The 15,843-nt window shown below is 54.9% G+C and overlaps 1 protein-coding gene across 2 annotated transcripts; it reads left to right on the top strand.

Moving 5' to 3' along the window:
- Positions 1-127: 127 nt before the first annotated feature.
- On the top strand, positions 128-12,657 carry CCSAP (centriole, cilia and spindle associated protein). Of its 2 annotated transcripts, none has more exons than XM_059677421.1 (3): positions 128-657; positions 5,811-6,085; positions 7,970-12,657. In XM_059677421.1, exons 1-3 carry the CDS (start codon positions 282-284, stop codon positions 8,144-8,146), a joined length of 828 nt encoding a protein of 275 aa, XP_059533404.1. In that variant the 5' UTR covers positions 128-281; the 3' UTR covers positions 8,147-12,657. The 2 variants fall into 2 exon arrangements, with proteins under 2 accessions (XP_059533404.1, XP_059533402.1); XM_059677419.1 differs by having other exon boundaries at positions 129-657; positions 5,805-6,085.
- Positions 12,658-15,843: the final 3,186 nt, after the last annotated feature.

Raw genomic sequence — 15,843 nt, 5'->3', positions numbered from 1 at the left:
AGCCTCCAGTCACGCCCCTATCCCCGCCCTACCACGCCCCCAGGCCTAGCCCCGCCCCTCTTTGCACCGCGCCCCCTCCCGCCCCGAGCCCCGCCCCTAGTCCCGCCTCCCGCGCCCCACCCCGTCGGCCCGTCTGCCCGTCCGGGCGGGGCTCGGATTTAAATGTCGCGGCGGGCCCGGCGGCCGGAGCGGCAGGACGCGCCTCTGTGTCGTGTCCCGGCTTTCGCAGGCGGCGGCGGCGGCGGGTTCGGCGGGCCCCGAGGCGGGCGGGCGGCGGCGCCATGTCCCCGGGCCGCGGCGTGAAGAGCGAGTACATGAAGCGCTACCGGGACCCGCGCTGGGCCGAGTACGCGCCCTGCTACCGGGAGCTGCTGCACTACCGCCGCGGCCGCCGGCTGCTGGAGCAGGCGCACGCGCCCTGGCTCTGGGACGCCTGGCGCCCCGCGGGCTCCTCGGACGACTCGGGGTCCTCGGCGTCGTCGGGCGCCGGGAGCCCCGCGCCCCGGTGCGCCTCGGCCTCGCCGCCGCCGCCCGCGGAGGGGCCGGCCCAGCGGGCGCGCGGGTCCCAGGAGGAGCCGGCCGCGAAGGCCGCGGAAGCCGGGGACGCGGAGGCCGGGGACGCGGAGGCCGGGGACGCGGAGGACACGTCTGTGCCAGGTACCGGGGGGGGCGGAGGGGGGGTGGGATGGTGCTCAGAGGATGGAGGTGCCCCCTCGGCCCGTTGCTCGCGGCGTGAGGGGCAGGGGGAGGGAGGGACCGAGGGAAACACCGATGGGGGGGTCTCCTGCATGCGCCCCGACCAGGGCCCGGGCCCGGGGAGGATCCTGCACCCGAGGTACCTGCCCTGGACCGGATTCGAACCCGGGACCCTAATGGTCCACAGGCCGACGCTCTACCCACTGAGCCACACCGGCCGGGGCTGCTTTATCCCCTTAACGAACGGGGCGTCCGCCCCCCTAGACAATATAAGGCAGATGTCAACCCGCCTCCGTCCCCCCTCCGCTCCCTTCCCCCCCTTACTTCCCTAATCGGGGCTCCAGCCAGCAGCGAGGGCCAGGGGCCCTTAGGGAGCCCGCGAACCCCCACCCGTGTATTCCTAAGCCCCCATTTTTTTAAAAACGAGAAGAGCCCAGCTTTGGTCGGAGGCTCAAAGGCGACTCCAGGAGGCTGAGACCCACCGGGCCCTTGAGAATGGAGCTGCTGTGTTGGGGAGTGAACCCCGGGACCTGGGCCCAGGAGGAGTTTGCATTTGTTTACGCAGAGTGTGACGTCACGCGGGCGGGGGGGGCGGGGCGAGGGCCTGGCGGGCGCGGGGTCCCCTCCGCTTCCCTCGCTCACAGCAGTAGCTGGGACATGGCCCCTGGGGGGCAGCTGCGCCTCTGCTGTCTCAGCCCTGGCCCTTCCTCTTCTTTCCTGCCCAGAGGCTGCAGAGTTGGGGACTCAGCCCAGGAGGCGGGATTTGGGGGGGCGGGGGCCGGGGGATGCTCGCCGGTGGTAAGGGCCAGGTTGAACCCCTGGGATACAGTAGCCAGCGGTGCCTCCTGCCGCCCTCTAAGGTGGTGCCTGGGTTTAAAGAGGCTCGTCTAGCGAGAAAAAGAACTGCAGTTGACAGAGCGCAGCACCCTTCCGGCCACTGGCCTCAGAATATGTATTTTTCTCCTTCAAGGTGCAAAACAGTCAGGTAGCACCATCATTTTAAAAAATAGGTTTTTATTGATTTCAGACCAGAAGGGAGAGGGAGAGAGAGAGAGAGAGAAACATCAATGATGAGAATCATCGATCAGCTGCCTCCTGCACACCCCACACTGGGGATGGGGCCTGCAACCCGGGGCCTGTGCCCTTGACCGGGAATCCAACCCTGACCTCCTGGTTCATAGGTCGATGCTCAACCACTGAGTTATGTCAGCTGGGCAGTGGGCGGTTTTATATACTAGAATGATGAGCACTCTTGGGTTTCTGTAAAACATAAACATGTAATTCTTGTTTTCACTCAAGCCACATATACACACAGAATCATATAGTTCTACTAGAGGCCCGGTGTGGGGTCCACCGGCCCTGTCAGATGTGGGCCCATTCGGGGTGGGGCTGGGGGGAGGGAACTCAGGAGGTTGGCTGCCAGCCGCCCCTGATCAGGGTGCGGGCGCTGATGGGGCCGCATCAGCTGGTTGGCCTCAGCAAGTGTGCATCCTAGTGGCTGGTGGTTCTGCCCGTTCAGTTGCTGGGCTTTTATATATATAGATATATAGATACGCCTTATTACAAAGACAGAGCCGCTCCCGCCACACACATACCAACTGCCTGTTCCTTCCGGACCACTCCTGACTCCTCTGGATTTTCCTTTGGTGTTGATTTCTGTGACTTCAAGTAGCGTTGCTTTCACTGACACAGCCTGAGTTTATTTATTTATTTGTGTGTGTGTGTGTGTGTGTGTGTGTCCTGAGTTCTTTAAGTTTTTAACATTATTTATTGGCTCTCTTCTTACCTCTGTCCTAACCCATACACACGGCCCGTTGCTACACCCTCTACATACAGGCATCATGGCGTTTATTCGCTTCATGATGAGTATCTACACTTTTGTGCCTGTGCAAGTGTGGCTCAGAGCTGCCCTACATTGCCCTGGCTGGTGTGGCTCAGTGAATAGAGCGTCGGCCTGTGGACCAAAGAGTCCCAGGTTCGATTCTAGTCAACGGCACGTACCCTGGTGGCAGGCCCCTCCCCGGCCCGGGCCCTGGTCGGGGCGCGTGCAGGAGGCAACCCATCGATGTTTCTCTCAGTCTTTCCCTCTCTCTTTTACTCTCTCTAAAAACCAATGGAAAAATATCCTCGGGTGAGGATTAAAAAAAAAAAAAGCTGCCCTACATTGTTTGCCATGATCCCTCTTGTTTCTTTCACAATCCAGCCAGCGCGTCAGGTTCACTATCGCTCAGGCCATCGCCGGCCGTCCCTCCCAGGGCCTCTGACCCACTTCCATCTGGCCCGGTGGCTGCTCTTGGCGGCGGCTGCCGGGTGGTGCCTGGGGAGGGCCCGTGGCCACCGCCCCGGGACTCCTGGCCTTCTGGCCGGGTGGGAGCCACGTTGTGTGGCTTCCCCGGCATCTTCTTTCCTGGCTGAGCCCCTCCTGGTAGCTCCCTGAGAAAGGCGGTGTGAGAGGTTAGTGTTCCGAGACCTTGCATGTGGAAGGATGGCCCTCTTCTGCCCTCACAGTTCAGCAAGGTGGTGGCCGGGCAGGGAACTCTGGGTTGGAAGGAGTTGTCTCAGTATCTGGAGGCATCTCCGGGCGGGGGTGGAACTTGTGATGTTGCCGGCACAGTTTCGGCTCAGTCTGATCCTTGTTCTGTTGTAGACAGCACCTCCCCAGCTTGGGAAACTTTTGGCGTCTTCTCTCTTCTAGTGGAACTAGTGTTTTGTAATTCTGGGGAGGTTTCTTGCGTTGTTCTCTCTCTCTCTCTCTCTCTCTCTCTCTCTCTCTCTCTCTATTTCTGAATTACTTAGTTGGATGTTCACTTTGGTAGAGTCAAGGTCATTGTCGATAGGCATGACAGGTGATCTATCAAGGCCCCTGAGTTGGACTGCCCATGCAGGGCTCACTGTACTTTAGAGGGAACACGGAGCCCGGCTGGTGTGGTTCAGTGGGTTGAGCGTCCACCTGTGAACCAGGAGGTCAGGGTTCGATTCCCGGTGAGGGCACATGCCCGGGTTGTGGGCTCTATCCCGTGTGGGGCGTGTGCAGGAGGCAGCTGATCCATGATTCTCTCTCATCGTGGATGTTTCTATCTCTCTCTCCCTTCCTCTCTGAAATCAATTAAAAAAATATATAAATATTATAAAAGGGAATGTGGACAGAAGCAAGTGAAAGTGGTAAGGAAGAAGAGTATGTCTTTAAAAGGCAAAGAGATTTGGGAAGAGCAATCCAGCAAATCCTCACCAGCACCCAATTCTGGAGCCTCCAGAGCAGGGGGTACCCTTCAGACCAGGGGTCCTCAAACTTTTTAAACAGGGGGCCAGTTCACTGTCCCTCAGACCGCTGGAGGGCCGGACTATAGTTTAAAAAAAAACTATGAACTAATTCCTATGCACACTGCACATATCTTATTTTGAAGTAAAAAAACAAAACGGGAACAAATACAGTATTTGTATTTGCATGAGGACCCCTGCTTCAGACCCACGACTGGGAGGCGTGGTCTGGATGCAGAGGAGCCTTTATTTGGAGGGAAGTGTAGGCTGCCAGGGAACGAAGGCTCACAAAGGGTTTACACAAAACAGGACAACACAGCCTTTACCCAAAACAGGGGGTTTATAAACAGCGATGACGGCAGAACCACGAAAGGCCATGAGGGGAGATGGTCGTGCTTTGGAGTGTTCACCGGGGGGCGGGCAGGCCGTCCCACCGGTCCCGGCTCTGCCGACAGCATGGGGGACGGACGTGTGGCCTGTGGTCACGGGGGCATTTCTGATGCAAGTGGAGGGCCAGCCCCTTAACACACGGCTCCCACGTCTGTAGCTCTTCACCCTGGGGCAGTGGGGCTGTGCACCAGGTGGGTAACCATGGAAACCACAGCCTATTGTGATGGGCCTGTCGGGTTGAGGTCACCAGCTACCTCTTCCTGGGAGCGTGTAGAGCCACACGCAGCCTTGTCCAGAGCGTGGAACATCTGGAGTGATGGGAGCCGGGAGCTCGAGTTGAGTGACTTAAAAACGAACCCCTGCAGCTGCTGGGTGACCCTCACAAATCCGGGTTCTCCCGGGAGCCGGGCATCGAGGCCGGGGATTTGTCTTGGGAGTTTGGAGAAAGCCCTTCGGCTGAAGAGATCCTTGACTTAAAAAAATTGAAATTGATTTCAGAGAGGAAGGGAGAGAGGGTGTGAGAGAGAGAGAAATATCAATGAAGAGAGCATCATGGATCGGCTGCCTCCTGCACGCCCCCTGCTGGGGATGGAGCCCGCAACAGGGGCACATACCCTAACTGGGAATCAAACCGTGACCTCCTGGTTCACAGGTCAACGCTCATCCTCTGAGCCATGCCACCCCGGGAAGAGATGTCTTACTTTTAATATTTCGTCTCAGAATCTGAGTGACAGTAGCTGCCTTTGAATAGGCTTGGCTCAGCCTTGCTTCGTTCGTTGTTGATTTAAAAATGGGGTCGGCCCTGGTCGGTGTGGCTCAGCTGGTTGGGCATCGTCTCAGGCACGGCAAGGTTGCCGGTTCGATTCCCGGTCAGGGCACGTGCCAGGGTGGCTGGCTCGGTCCCCAGTCGGGGGCGTGCAGGAGGCAGCCAATGGATGGTTCACTCTCATCAATGTTTCTCTCTTCTCCCTCTCTCTCTCTCAAAATCAATAAACTATTCTTTAAAAGAAAAACAAAGTAAAATAAGGTAAAAATGGGGCCGCTGGTTTGAAAGGAGTCACACTTGCTTGTTTGTGCATTTCTGCTTTAAGCGGAACATGCGAATGGAGGGATCGGTGAACACGCTCCTGACTCAGTGAAGCATAATGTATCCTGAAGCCCAACTAGTTAAAGCGGCGGTTCTCAACCTTACTAAGGCCGCGACCCTCTAATACAGTTCCTCATGCTGTGGTGACCCCCAATTTCATTGTGACAAATGGAACATCATTAAAGCATAGCGATTCATCGCAAAAACAATATGTCATTATAGATGTGTTTTCTGATGGTCTTAGGCGACCCCTGTGAAAGGGTCGTTCGACCCCTAAAGGGGTCGCGACGCACAGGTTGAGAACCGCTGAGTTAAAGGAACTGTTCGCAACCCTGATTTTAAAGCGTCTTCCTCTTGTGTTGTCTTCTCGTAGAAAAAGCGTCGCCAGGAAAAGGCGTGAAGGAGAAGCCTGAAGAGGAGATCGGAGCGGCAGGGACGGGCACGGGCCGCCTGCCCGGCGGCACCAAACCGCGCCAGCACCCCAGCGCCTTGTTCGCCAGAGGAAGCAGGAAAGCGCTCCGAAGTCCTCAGAGATCGTCAAGTAAAACGAGAGAAAACAAGCATCCCTTTGCCCTGTACGGGTGGGGGGAGCGCCGGACGGACACAGGGAGCCAAAGAACACACAACGTCTGTGCTTCCGCGCCCGTGCACGAGGTGCGTGCGTGTGTGTTCTCTCTCTCTCTCTCTCTCTCTCTCTCTCTCTCTCTCTCTCTCTCTCGACTTCCCCTTGGAGGGAGGGGGAGGGGGAAGGGAAGGCACAGATGTGCTCCTTGGAGCGACAGTGCGCTGGGTCCTCCATCCTAAGTGTTTTACTATTTATTTTTATTTTTTAAATATATCTTTATTGATGTCAGAGAGGAAGGGAGAGGGAGAGAGAGATGGAAACATCCATGATGAGAGAGAATCACTGATCGGCTGCCTCCTGCACGCCCCACACCGGGGATCGAGCCCAAAACCCGGGCGTGTGTCCTGATCGGGAATCCAACCGTGACCTTCTGGTTCATAGGTCAACGCTCAACCACTGAGCCACACTGGCCGGGCCATCCTAATAGGCCGGGGGTGCCTACAAGGGTTTACAGCAGGAGCCTGGGACAAGTGGGTGGAGTCCAGGGGGTGTGGAGAGGGGCACACAGGGCTGGCGGCTGCCCGTCGGATTGGCCGCGGGCGCCTGGGGAGGTCGCCAGGCCCTTCGGCTGTGCTGCCTGGTGTCCCCTCGGCTCCTTTGTCACTGGTTTGTCCTTGAGGTTGCTCTTTGCTCCTGGGAATGGATGCGAATGGTGGGTGGTGTTTCCGCTGCTCAGACACGGGGTGCCTCTTGCTCCCCCACCTGAGGCCTTGCTCCTGTTCCATGTCCTGAGAGCGTGTCAGAGGGGAGGGCCCGCGCGTGCAGAGCCACAAAGCAGTGACCCAGGTTCACATTATGACTGCAGCCTGAAGCAAGGAATGAGTGGAAGGGAGCAGAAGGAGCCCTGGCCGGTGTGGCTCAGTGGATAGAGCATCGGCCTGCGGACTGAAGGGTCCCGGGTTCGGTTCCAGTCAAGGGCACAGGCCCGGGTTGTGGGCTCGATCCCCAGTAGGAGGCGTGCAGGAGGCAGCCGATCCATGATTCTCTCTCATCATTGATATTTCTCTCCCTCCCTCTCCTTTTGAAATAAATAAAAAAATATATTAAAAAAAAAGAAGCAGAAGGAGAAAGCGCAGAAGGTTTGAATTCTGATTAAATGCCCTAATCACACTTTTACCGAACAGCCTTCTAAACCCTGGCAGATGGCGTGAGCTAGAGGGATATTTGAGACAACGGAGCTGGGGTTTAACAAAGACCGGCCGGTCCCTGGGGTGAGGTTTAACCAGGTTTATCTGTGGCATCAAATGTCCGAGGTGGCAAAATCCCCGGAGGATTTTTTTTTTCTTTTTTACTGTTTTGCTGTAAAACATTTCAAGTCCTTTAATGGAATATGTGCCCATGCTGAATGCTAAGCGGATCCAGTAATTTTCCAGAGCCCATTTCTAGAGACTCATGCCAGTGGGCGGCTCACCATTTATGTGTGGAGGTCAGTCCAGTGGACATTTTCAGGTGCGTGGACACGTCACGGAGGCCAGGGGGACTGACTTCTGTGCTGAGACTGGGGCGGGGGGGGGGTGCCTCTGCCCGCTTCTGGCGACCTCATTGTAAATATTATTTAAAAAAAAATATGTTGTTGATTTTTAGAGAGGAAGGGAGAGGGATAGATAAAAATATCGATGAGAGAGAAACATAGATTGGCTGCCTCCTGCACGCCCCCCAGTGGGGATCGAGCCTATAGCCCAGGCATGTGCCCTGACTGGGAACCGAATTGGGGACCTCTTGGTTGGTGGGTCCAATGATGCTCAACCACTGAGCCACACCGGCAGAGCACAAATCAGTTCCAAAGCCACTTAAGTTATCCTTGCAAATATTAAATATTTAAAATTTAAATATTAAACATTCAGATATCCTTGCAAATCCGTTCAAAAAGCCGCTGACGTTATTTCTCCTTTTCCTTTATGAACTCTCCTTAGATTCACGAGTCGGCGCTACGGGCCAAGAACAGAAGGCAGGTGGAAAAGAGGCGGCTGGTGGCTCAGAGGCAGCGGGCGCACTCGGTGGACGTGGAGAAGAGCAGGAGGGCCAAGCCGGCCGCCTCGGAGAGCCCGTGGGTCACGGAGTACATGCGATGCTACTCGGCCCGCGCGTGAGCGGGGAGGCCGCCGTCACCGCCTCCCTGAGAAGCACCAATAAAAGAGAACAAACTATCCAAACCGCCAACATCAGAAGGACCAGGATGTGGGTGTGAGAAACCAGCCCCTGGTGCCAGGTTCCTTAGGGGGTTCCCTAAAGATGCTGCCCTCTGGGGGCGCCCCGGGCCCCGGCCTGGGCAGCAGGCGACCGCGAAGCCATCGACGTTTGCTTCTTGACGAAGATAACGCCTTCCGTCTTTGCTCTCCCTGTGCGGGCTTCGTCTCAAAGCATCTTAACCTTTTCAGACATCGACACCCAATGCCTTTAAAATGGCTAGAGATGCTTCAGACTCGGTATTTTTTCCCGGGAGTTCGTCCCGGCCTGAACAGCTTTTCCGGATTCCACGGTAGATCCTCCCGTCGTCAGCATCAGACTCACGGTCCAGGCGCGCCGCTGCGTGAGCCAGTGTCACGTCCCCGGGAGTCTCGGCAGGAACGTGGATCCGCGTGTCACGCAGCGGGAACCTGCGTCGTGTTTCGGTTCAGCACCTCAGGCGGCTGTGATCGCGATGAGTTTCCTGGGCTCGGGGAGCGTCCTCTGTCCTCAAGCCACCGCGTGGGCACCTGTCATTTCGCAGGTCAGATGCGTGCCAGGGTGCGGAGCGGACGCTGGCGTGTCCTGGGAGTCAGACCGTCGTGTCGATTTGCTTTTTTATTGTGAGATTTTCCTAGAGGCGGACCCCTCTCTCCCGTGACCGTGGGCGTGGCATTCAGGATGGCCTGGAATCCCAGGGAGTAAACGGAGCCGGTCTTGCTTGCTAGTGGGGGGTGAGGGGCCGTCAGGTGCCCTTTGGGATGCCCGCCACCCCGAACTCCTAGACTTTTCCCTCCACGGACCTCACCGATGGCGAAGCGTGACCATGGCACATTCAGGCTCCGGTTGGAATCCATTCCTAGCCAGCAGGCCTCATGCAGAACGGTGTGTGGGTGCCCGTGGGAGGCTGTGCGGGAATGAAGGGCTCCGTCTCTCAGTCCACTTGCTTTTGGGGAAGAAAGAGTGGTTTTAGGAAACCCTGGTTCCCACCCGGCGGAGGGTCTACGGGAAGGATGGGTGCTGAATCCCGTGGGCGAGGGGAGACGGGTGCCTGGCCAGCCGGGCGCCGGGAGGGTGTGGAGGCGAAGCTGGTGTTGGGTGCGAGGTGGAGCGTTTCCCTGGTACTTCTCTCCTCTGGGCCTTTATAGGATGATGCTCGCTCGTTAGAACACACGTGTGTCTTATTCCACAAAAAACTTCACATGATGTCGACTGACAACGGTGTTAAGCTTTGGAAACTCCTACGGAAGGGCCAGGAGCTTTTATTTATTTTTTTAAAAAGACTTTGAAGCTGGTGTGGGGCGTTTTGAGGGGAGTCACCGGGCGGAGCGCGCTCCTGCTCGGTGAGGGGTGAATTGAACAGGAGGAGGCTCGCTGGGGTCCGGCGCGGCCCTGCGAGGGGTGCTGGTCGCTCTTGCTGTGGCCGCTAAAGCCCTGAGACCCTGCAAGGACTGGGAAGGGAATCAGTGTGGTCGGTGCAGTGTCGCTGATGGTCAAGCCACCCCCTGCTGTCCGGGTTCGGGGTTAGCCATTCCGCCCAAGTGCTTACGTTGCAACTGACAATCTTAGGGAAGAGATCCCTCCCACCCCCCCCCAACTCCCCACCCGCACCCCGACAGACTGCCTTAGAAACCCAGCTTCCCGTCCGGCCAGTGTGGCTCAGTGGGTGAGCATCGACCTATGAACCAGAAGGTCACAGTTTGATTCCCAGTTGCAGGCTCCATCCCCTGTGTGGGGCGTGCAGGAGGCAGCCGATCCATGGTTCTCTCTCATCATGGATGTCTGTCTCTCTCTCTCCCTCTCCCTTCCTCTCTGAAATTAATAAAAACTTTTATTTTTTTTAAGAGACCCAGCTTCTTCCAGGCTTTCAATAAGCCACACCCCTTCCTTTAGGAAACACTCGTATTTAATGTGCTTACTCCTGACAGCCCAGGGGTCGATCTGGGAAAACCCAGAGGGCGATACTGGCCATTTCCCGCCTTCTCCTCACCCCAGGATATTTTCCCACTGATTTTTAGGGAGAGTGGAAGGGACAGGGAAGGACAGAGAGAAACATCGATGTGAGAGAGACATCAATTGGTTGCTTCCTGCACATGCCCTGACCAGGGCCCTGGCCGGAGAGGAGCCTGCAACCGAGGTACATGCCCTTGACCGGAATTAAACCCCCGTACCCTTCAGTCCACAGGCCGACGCTCTATCCACTGAGACAAACCAGCTAGGGCTCCCCCCCCCCCTTTTTTAAATAAAGGACAAATGACCAAGATTTTTAAAGTAATTTTAATGTGCATGAACAATGAGTAGATTCACACAAATGAATTGTGAGACCCCCTCCTGTGTCCAAGTCATTAAGGTTTCAAATTAACTTTTGAGCCTATGAAATGTTTTAAGTTGTAACGATTTGATGGTCTAGAAACGAATATGTAATCACGTTCTTTAAGTCTTGGGCGGACTTGCAAAACAAGCAGGTAGTGAAAAATCCCCTTTCATGGTGCAAAGTTTGAAACTGCTCGAGAATCCAGGGATATTTAAACGATGGAATAAAATCATTGCTACATAGACTTTCAAAATGTTGGCTTTAAGCTCGGAATTAAAACAATTTGCCAAGTTTCTGTGTTACTGTTATTAAGAGAAGTCAAAGGCTTCACAAGACCTAGGTGAATGAGAAGTAAAATGGAATTCATTCTTTTTATTTGTTTTAAAAAACCTGAAAGACGACTCAGTACCTCTGGGTATGTGGGTGCCACCCTCCCCGTAAAATTCCTAAGCACATAGAAACATTTTTAAAAGTTTATAAAGGAATTCTCTTAATGGCTCATCTTATAGTGGGCGCTTATTTATGCCACTTTATATGTAACTAGAAGCCCAGCGCGCGAAATCACGCAGCCCCGCCCACCCGGCCAGTCTTTGGTCGTTACAGCGTTATGGTGTTTCGGCCTCAGGCCTTTTATTAATATTAGATAGCTTTGTTACTTTTATGCTGGGGAAACTCAGGTAACTCAGTCCCCTGGGAGAATGGTGGCTGTTTGGGTTATTGGAAACCATAACATCCAAAACAGAATACTGGCCCGGCCAGTGTGGCTCAATGGTTGAGCGTTGACCTGTGAACCAGGAGGTCACTGTTCCATTCCCGGTTGCAGGCTCGATCCCCAGTAGGGGGTGTGCAGGAGGCAGCCGATCCATGATTCTCTCTCATCATGGATGTTTCTCTCTCTCTCCCTCTCCCTTCCTCTCTGAAATCAATAAAAATAATATATTAAAACAAAACCACAAAACCAGAATACTGCACAATTTGTAGGTTTAAAAAAAAAACCAAACAACCTCTAGGGTATTTCTCTCCTTTAAATTGATAATGCTCTCCTGGGCAGAGATTTTATATGTGGAGGGTTACAGTGCCTGATCCTTAAAACATTCCGAAGTATTACTGGTGAAGAGGGAGCGAGGTGAAGGCTTTGTTAGAAATAAAGACTTTTCTTGTTGACGGCTTTGGTCAAAAAATGGTTGAGTGGATCATTTTACACGTCACTGGACTCGATTTAAAATGGTGCTACGGTTGCTAAAGCCTGGTTCTGCGTTGGTTGGGGACCAAACCGCTAACGCCTGACGCAGAAGGCCCCTGGGATTGTGTTGCGATCGTTCGATATTTTAAAAGTGGTCCCGGGAAGTGTGAGCCGGCCACTTCAGGAAGTTAGCATGAGAAGTGGGTGTTTGTGCAATCGGAGGAAGTGGGGGTTCTTGGGGGTCAGGGTGTGTGTGCTTCATAGCGAATTCTGTGCCAGGAGCTGCGTGGAGGTTTCCGGCCCAATCTGTCCCCGCCAGCCCGCTAGTATGAGGTGGGAACACCCGGATGAAGGTGTTCGTTCAGGCAGGACACCTGAAGGAAGACAGTAGAAGCTTCTTTTTGGAGTAAAAGAATAATAATAATTAGCAAAACTCCCCGTGTGGTAAGTTCAGTGTGAGCACTGCGTTCAGTACCATTCCGCGGGAACAGCGCCCGGGCGCTTCCGGTCTCACCGCTCAGGCCCTGGGCGTGGGGGCTGCCTTTTCTAAGATCCATGTATTGCTTTTTGCTTCTATTTAATATCGCAGTGACTTGGAAAAAAATGTGAATAAAGTGAGTGACTGTGACCCGCTGGGAATTCTGCTTTGTGGGGACGGGTTCTGGTGAGCACGTCCGCGGCTGAACACGTGCGGTCACATCGACTCCTCGATGGGTGTGTCATCAGAGAAAGGTTTAGCAAGATGCGTTCGATACTTTCTACGGGTGTTGAGTCGAACAATCCGTGGCTCAGTGGTTGAGCGTTGATCTATGAACCAGGAGGTCACGGTTCGATTCCCGGACATGTTGCGGGCTCGATCCCTCCTGTGGGGCGTGCAGGAGGCAGCCAATCCATGATTCTCTCTCATCATGGATATTTCTATCTCTCTCCCTCTCCCTTCCTCTCTGAAACCAATAAACATATTTTAAAAAGTATTAATAATTAAAAAAATCTTCTTAAAAAATGGCTTGGTATCTCCCAGCCTGAATTCAGTGCAGAAGTGGGCACAGAGGTGCCGGGTTGTGGCGAAGTCTGATTGAGGGACAGAAAGGAGCTGTGAACACTCAGCGAGAGGAGGGGGGGCGCCCCTTTCTCTCTCCTTTTCCTCTGTGTTTCGTGCGGGAGCCCCCAGCTCACCCCGCGGCTGCCAAGGGGAGCCTGCAGGAGCCCAGGTCCGAGGCAGGAACTTCCTTCACTGAAGAGGGTGAGGCTGAGACATGTGATTTTTTATTCTCTGAAGGCCATGGCTCAGTGACAAAAGTGGGCATTTGGGGGCTGAAGGCCCAGTAACGGGGAGTCTCAAGGAACCAGCAGGTAGTGCAGAGAGGGAAGAGCTCAGGAAAGTAACTCCACCAAGTTTATCTGTGGACCCAGGTTCGCCCCTGCCCCGCTCACCTGCTCACACCTTTCACCCGTGGAGCTGGTCCTGATTAGCATAGCAAACCCAGGAGGCCTGAGCTGGCCTCTGGGCTGACCCCCTGGGGGACACCTGGGACTGATCTCCACAGCACTGGGCTCTGAAAGCTGAACTGACATGGGAACCGACACCCACAGAACCTGCGGCCCAAACCTGATGGCGGAAACCGCCGAGCAAGCGGAGTGAATGGGAGACATCCCAGCCCCCCAGGACCATCGCAAACGGTTGAAAACCAAAGGGCATGTGAACGCAACTAGAGAAAAGGAAAGATTACCTACAGTGAAAGGACGTTTCAAATGACAGTGAGTTTGTTCATCTAAGGAGGCCAGGAGGACATGGCACATGCAAAGTGCTGAAAGCAAGTAACTGTCAACTCAGAATTCTATACCCAGTGAAACGTCCCTCAGGAACCCGACCAGGTAAAGGAAACGTGGAGAACTGACGGCCAGATGAGCTGCTTTAAAGGAATAGGTGAGGGTGTTCTTTTAAAGAGTTTTTATTTTATTGGTTTCAGAGAGGAAGGGAGAGGGAGAGATGGAAACATCAATGATGAGAATCATTGATTGGCTGGGGATCAAGCTGGCAACCCTGGCAGGTGCCCTGACCGGGAATCGAACCCTGACCGCCTGGTTCATTGGTCAACACTCAACCACTGAGCCACGCCGGCCGGGGAAGGATGCAATTTAGACAAAAGAGAGAGAATACCAGGAGGAAGTCTGGAACGCTGGGAATGAAGAAAGAGCAACAGACACAGTGTTTGGTGGCTTGCTCTCCATTCCTGCAACAGCCCGTTCCAACACACCTGTGTATGCTAATGCGGTGCTGATGCGTGGATACACCTGAGGATGGGGCTGGCTGCCTGGGAGCCCGGCCTGTGATTGGAGGATGGGCTTTCCTCCTGCCCTCCCACTTCCGGGGCGGGAACAGGGGCTGGAGGTTGGTGTTGGGCACGGAGCTGGGTGGTGGACGCAGAGGTTGGGGAGCGGGGTGCCCTGGAGAGGGGCGCGGAGGCTCTGTGCTCGCCCACACCTTGCCCTGCGCATCTCCTCGCCGGACGATTCCTGAGCTCCTGCCTCTTAGAATAAACCATCAATCCGGTAAGCGACCCGTTTTCCTGATTTCCCGGAGGCATGGGCTGTATTAATTGTCTTTTAAAATCTAGAGAAAACACGGAACAAACATAAACGACGTTCCCACTCTCCCTATGCCCTCCCCCACCCGCCTGGAGATTCCAAACTGGTGATTCTTAAGCCAGACTGGGGTCCGGGGGTGGGGGTGGGGGCAGGCTGCACCTGGCCAGGTCTTGAACCTGGCTCGGAGGGCGCTGTGAATATTACCGTATTTCAAGTGCTGAGCTTTTGGGGTAGAAGGGTATAAAAACCCTGGAATTTCACTAAAAAGACTGACCCTTTCCTCCTGGCCGGGTGCCTCCGTGGGTGGGGGTGTTGTACCTTAGGCCAGAAGGTTGCGGGTTCGTCTCAGGTGGGGGCATGTACGGAAGGCAACTGGTCGATGTTTCTCTCGCATTGCTCTCCCACCTTCTCTCTCTCTCTCCTTTCCTCTCTCTAAAATCGATAAGAAAATCCTTGAATGAGGAGTAAATAAATAAAATAGCCGAATTTGCATATATTAAAAAAGACTCAGGTTTTCGAAGGAATAACATGTTAACAAGCCTGTTAAGCCAGCAGTGAAAGCAGCTGAAGCTCGTCAGGCCTTTTCCGCGGACCTGGGCCCTGGCTAAGTAGGCCAGGCTGCTGCTCCCCACGCCTTCCGAGGGCACCCCCCGCCCCACTTTCCTGATGTCCCAGGGGTTCCCGTGCGGCTGCCCCATAACCACGGTGCTCCAAGCCCGTGCAGCTGCTGCTTACAGAATAAATGGCTTCCTTTTTAAAAATATATGTTTATTGATTTCAGAGAGGGAGAGAGAGACACATCCATGATGAGAGAGAACCATGGATCGGCTGCCTCCTGCACGCCCCGCACTGGGGATGGAGCCTGCAACCTGGGCCTGTGTCCTGACTGGGAATCGAACCGTGACCTCCTGGTTCATAGATTGATGCTCAACCACTGATCCACACTGCTCTAGCTCAGTGGTTCTCAACCTTCTGGCCCTTTAAATACAGTTCCTCATGTTGTGACCCAACCATAAAATTATTTTCGTTGCTACTTCATAACTGTCATGTTGCTACTGTTATGAATCGTCATGAAAATATCTGATCTGCAGGATGGTCTTAGGCGACCCCTGTGAAAGGGTCGTTCGACCGCCAAAGGGGTCACAACCCACAGGTTGAGAACCGCTGGGAGCTGCACCCAAGGAGGGGGTGTGGGAACGCGGATTATGGCCAGGTGGGCAGCACAGGGAACTACCTGGACGCTTGTGGTTGGCCCCTGAGGTGTGTGCCTGTGGGGCAGACTAAGCCCTCAACCTGTGGGGTCCAATACTGCCCCCAGGTGGACAGCGTGGGAACTGAACCATTGCAGGAGGGGCCCCTGGTGTCGGGAGCCAGGATCGGCTGGCGGAGCCAGGGAGCCCTGCACGGGCCAATCCCCTCAGCTCCCCTCCCTCCCCTGAATGCTTTCCCTGAGAACCACCGGGGGGCTGGAATCCAGCAACTTTTATTGGTCAAAGGCTGTGGAAGGCGTCTGCGGTACCTGTGGTTTCGCTAAC

Source organism: Myotis daubentonii, chromosome 20, assembly GCF_963259705.1.
Source record: "Myotis daubentonii chromosome 20, mMyoDau2.1, whole genome shotgun sequence".
In the NCBI taxonomy this organism is placed as follows: domain Eukaryota; kingdom Metazoa; phylum Chordata; class Mammalia; order Chiroptera; family Vespertilionidae; genus Myotis; species Myotis daubentonii.
The sequence above is the reverse complement of the archived record's forward strand: the minus strand, read 5'-3'. Positions and strand labels throughout refer to the sequence as shown.

What these genes read in the sequence shown, in the direction of transcription:
- CCSAP (XM_059677419.1), top strand. Translation starts at nt 282, where the DNA reads ATGTCCCCGGGCCGCGGCGTGAAGAGCGAGTACATGAAGCGCTACCGG. An exon ending in GGAGGACACGTCTGTGCCAG is followed by an intron (nt 658 to 5,804) that starts GTACCGGGGGGG and finishes GTCTTCTCGTAG; the next exon opens with AAAAAGCGTCGCCAGGAAAA. An exon ending in CTTCCGCGCCCGTGCACGAG is followed by an intron (nt 6,086 to 7,969) that starts GTGCGTGCGTGT and finishes AACTCTCCTTAG; the next exon opens with ATTCACGAGTCGGCGCTACG.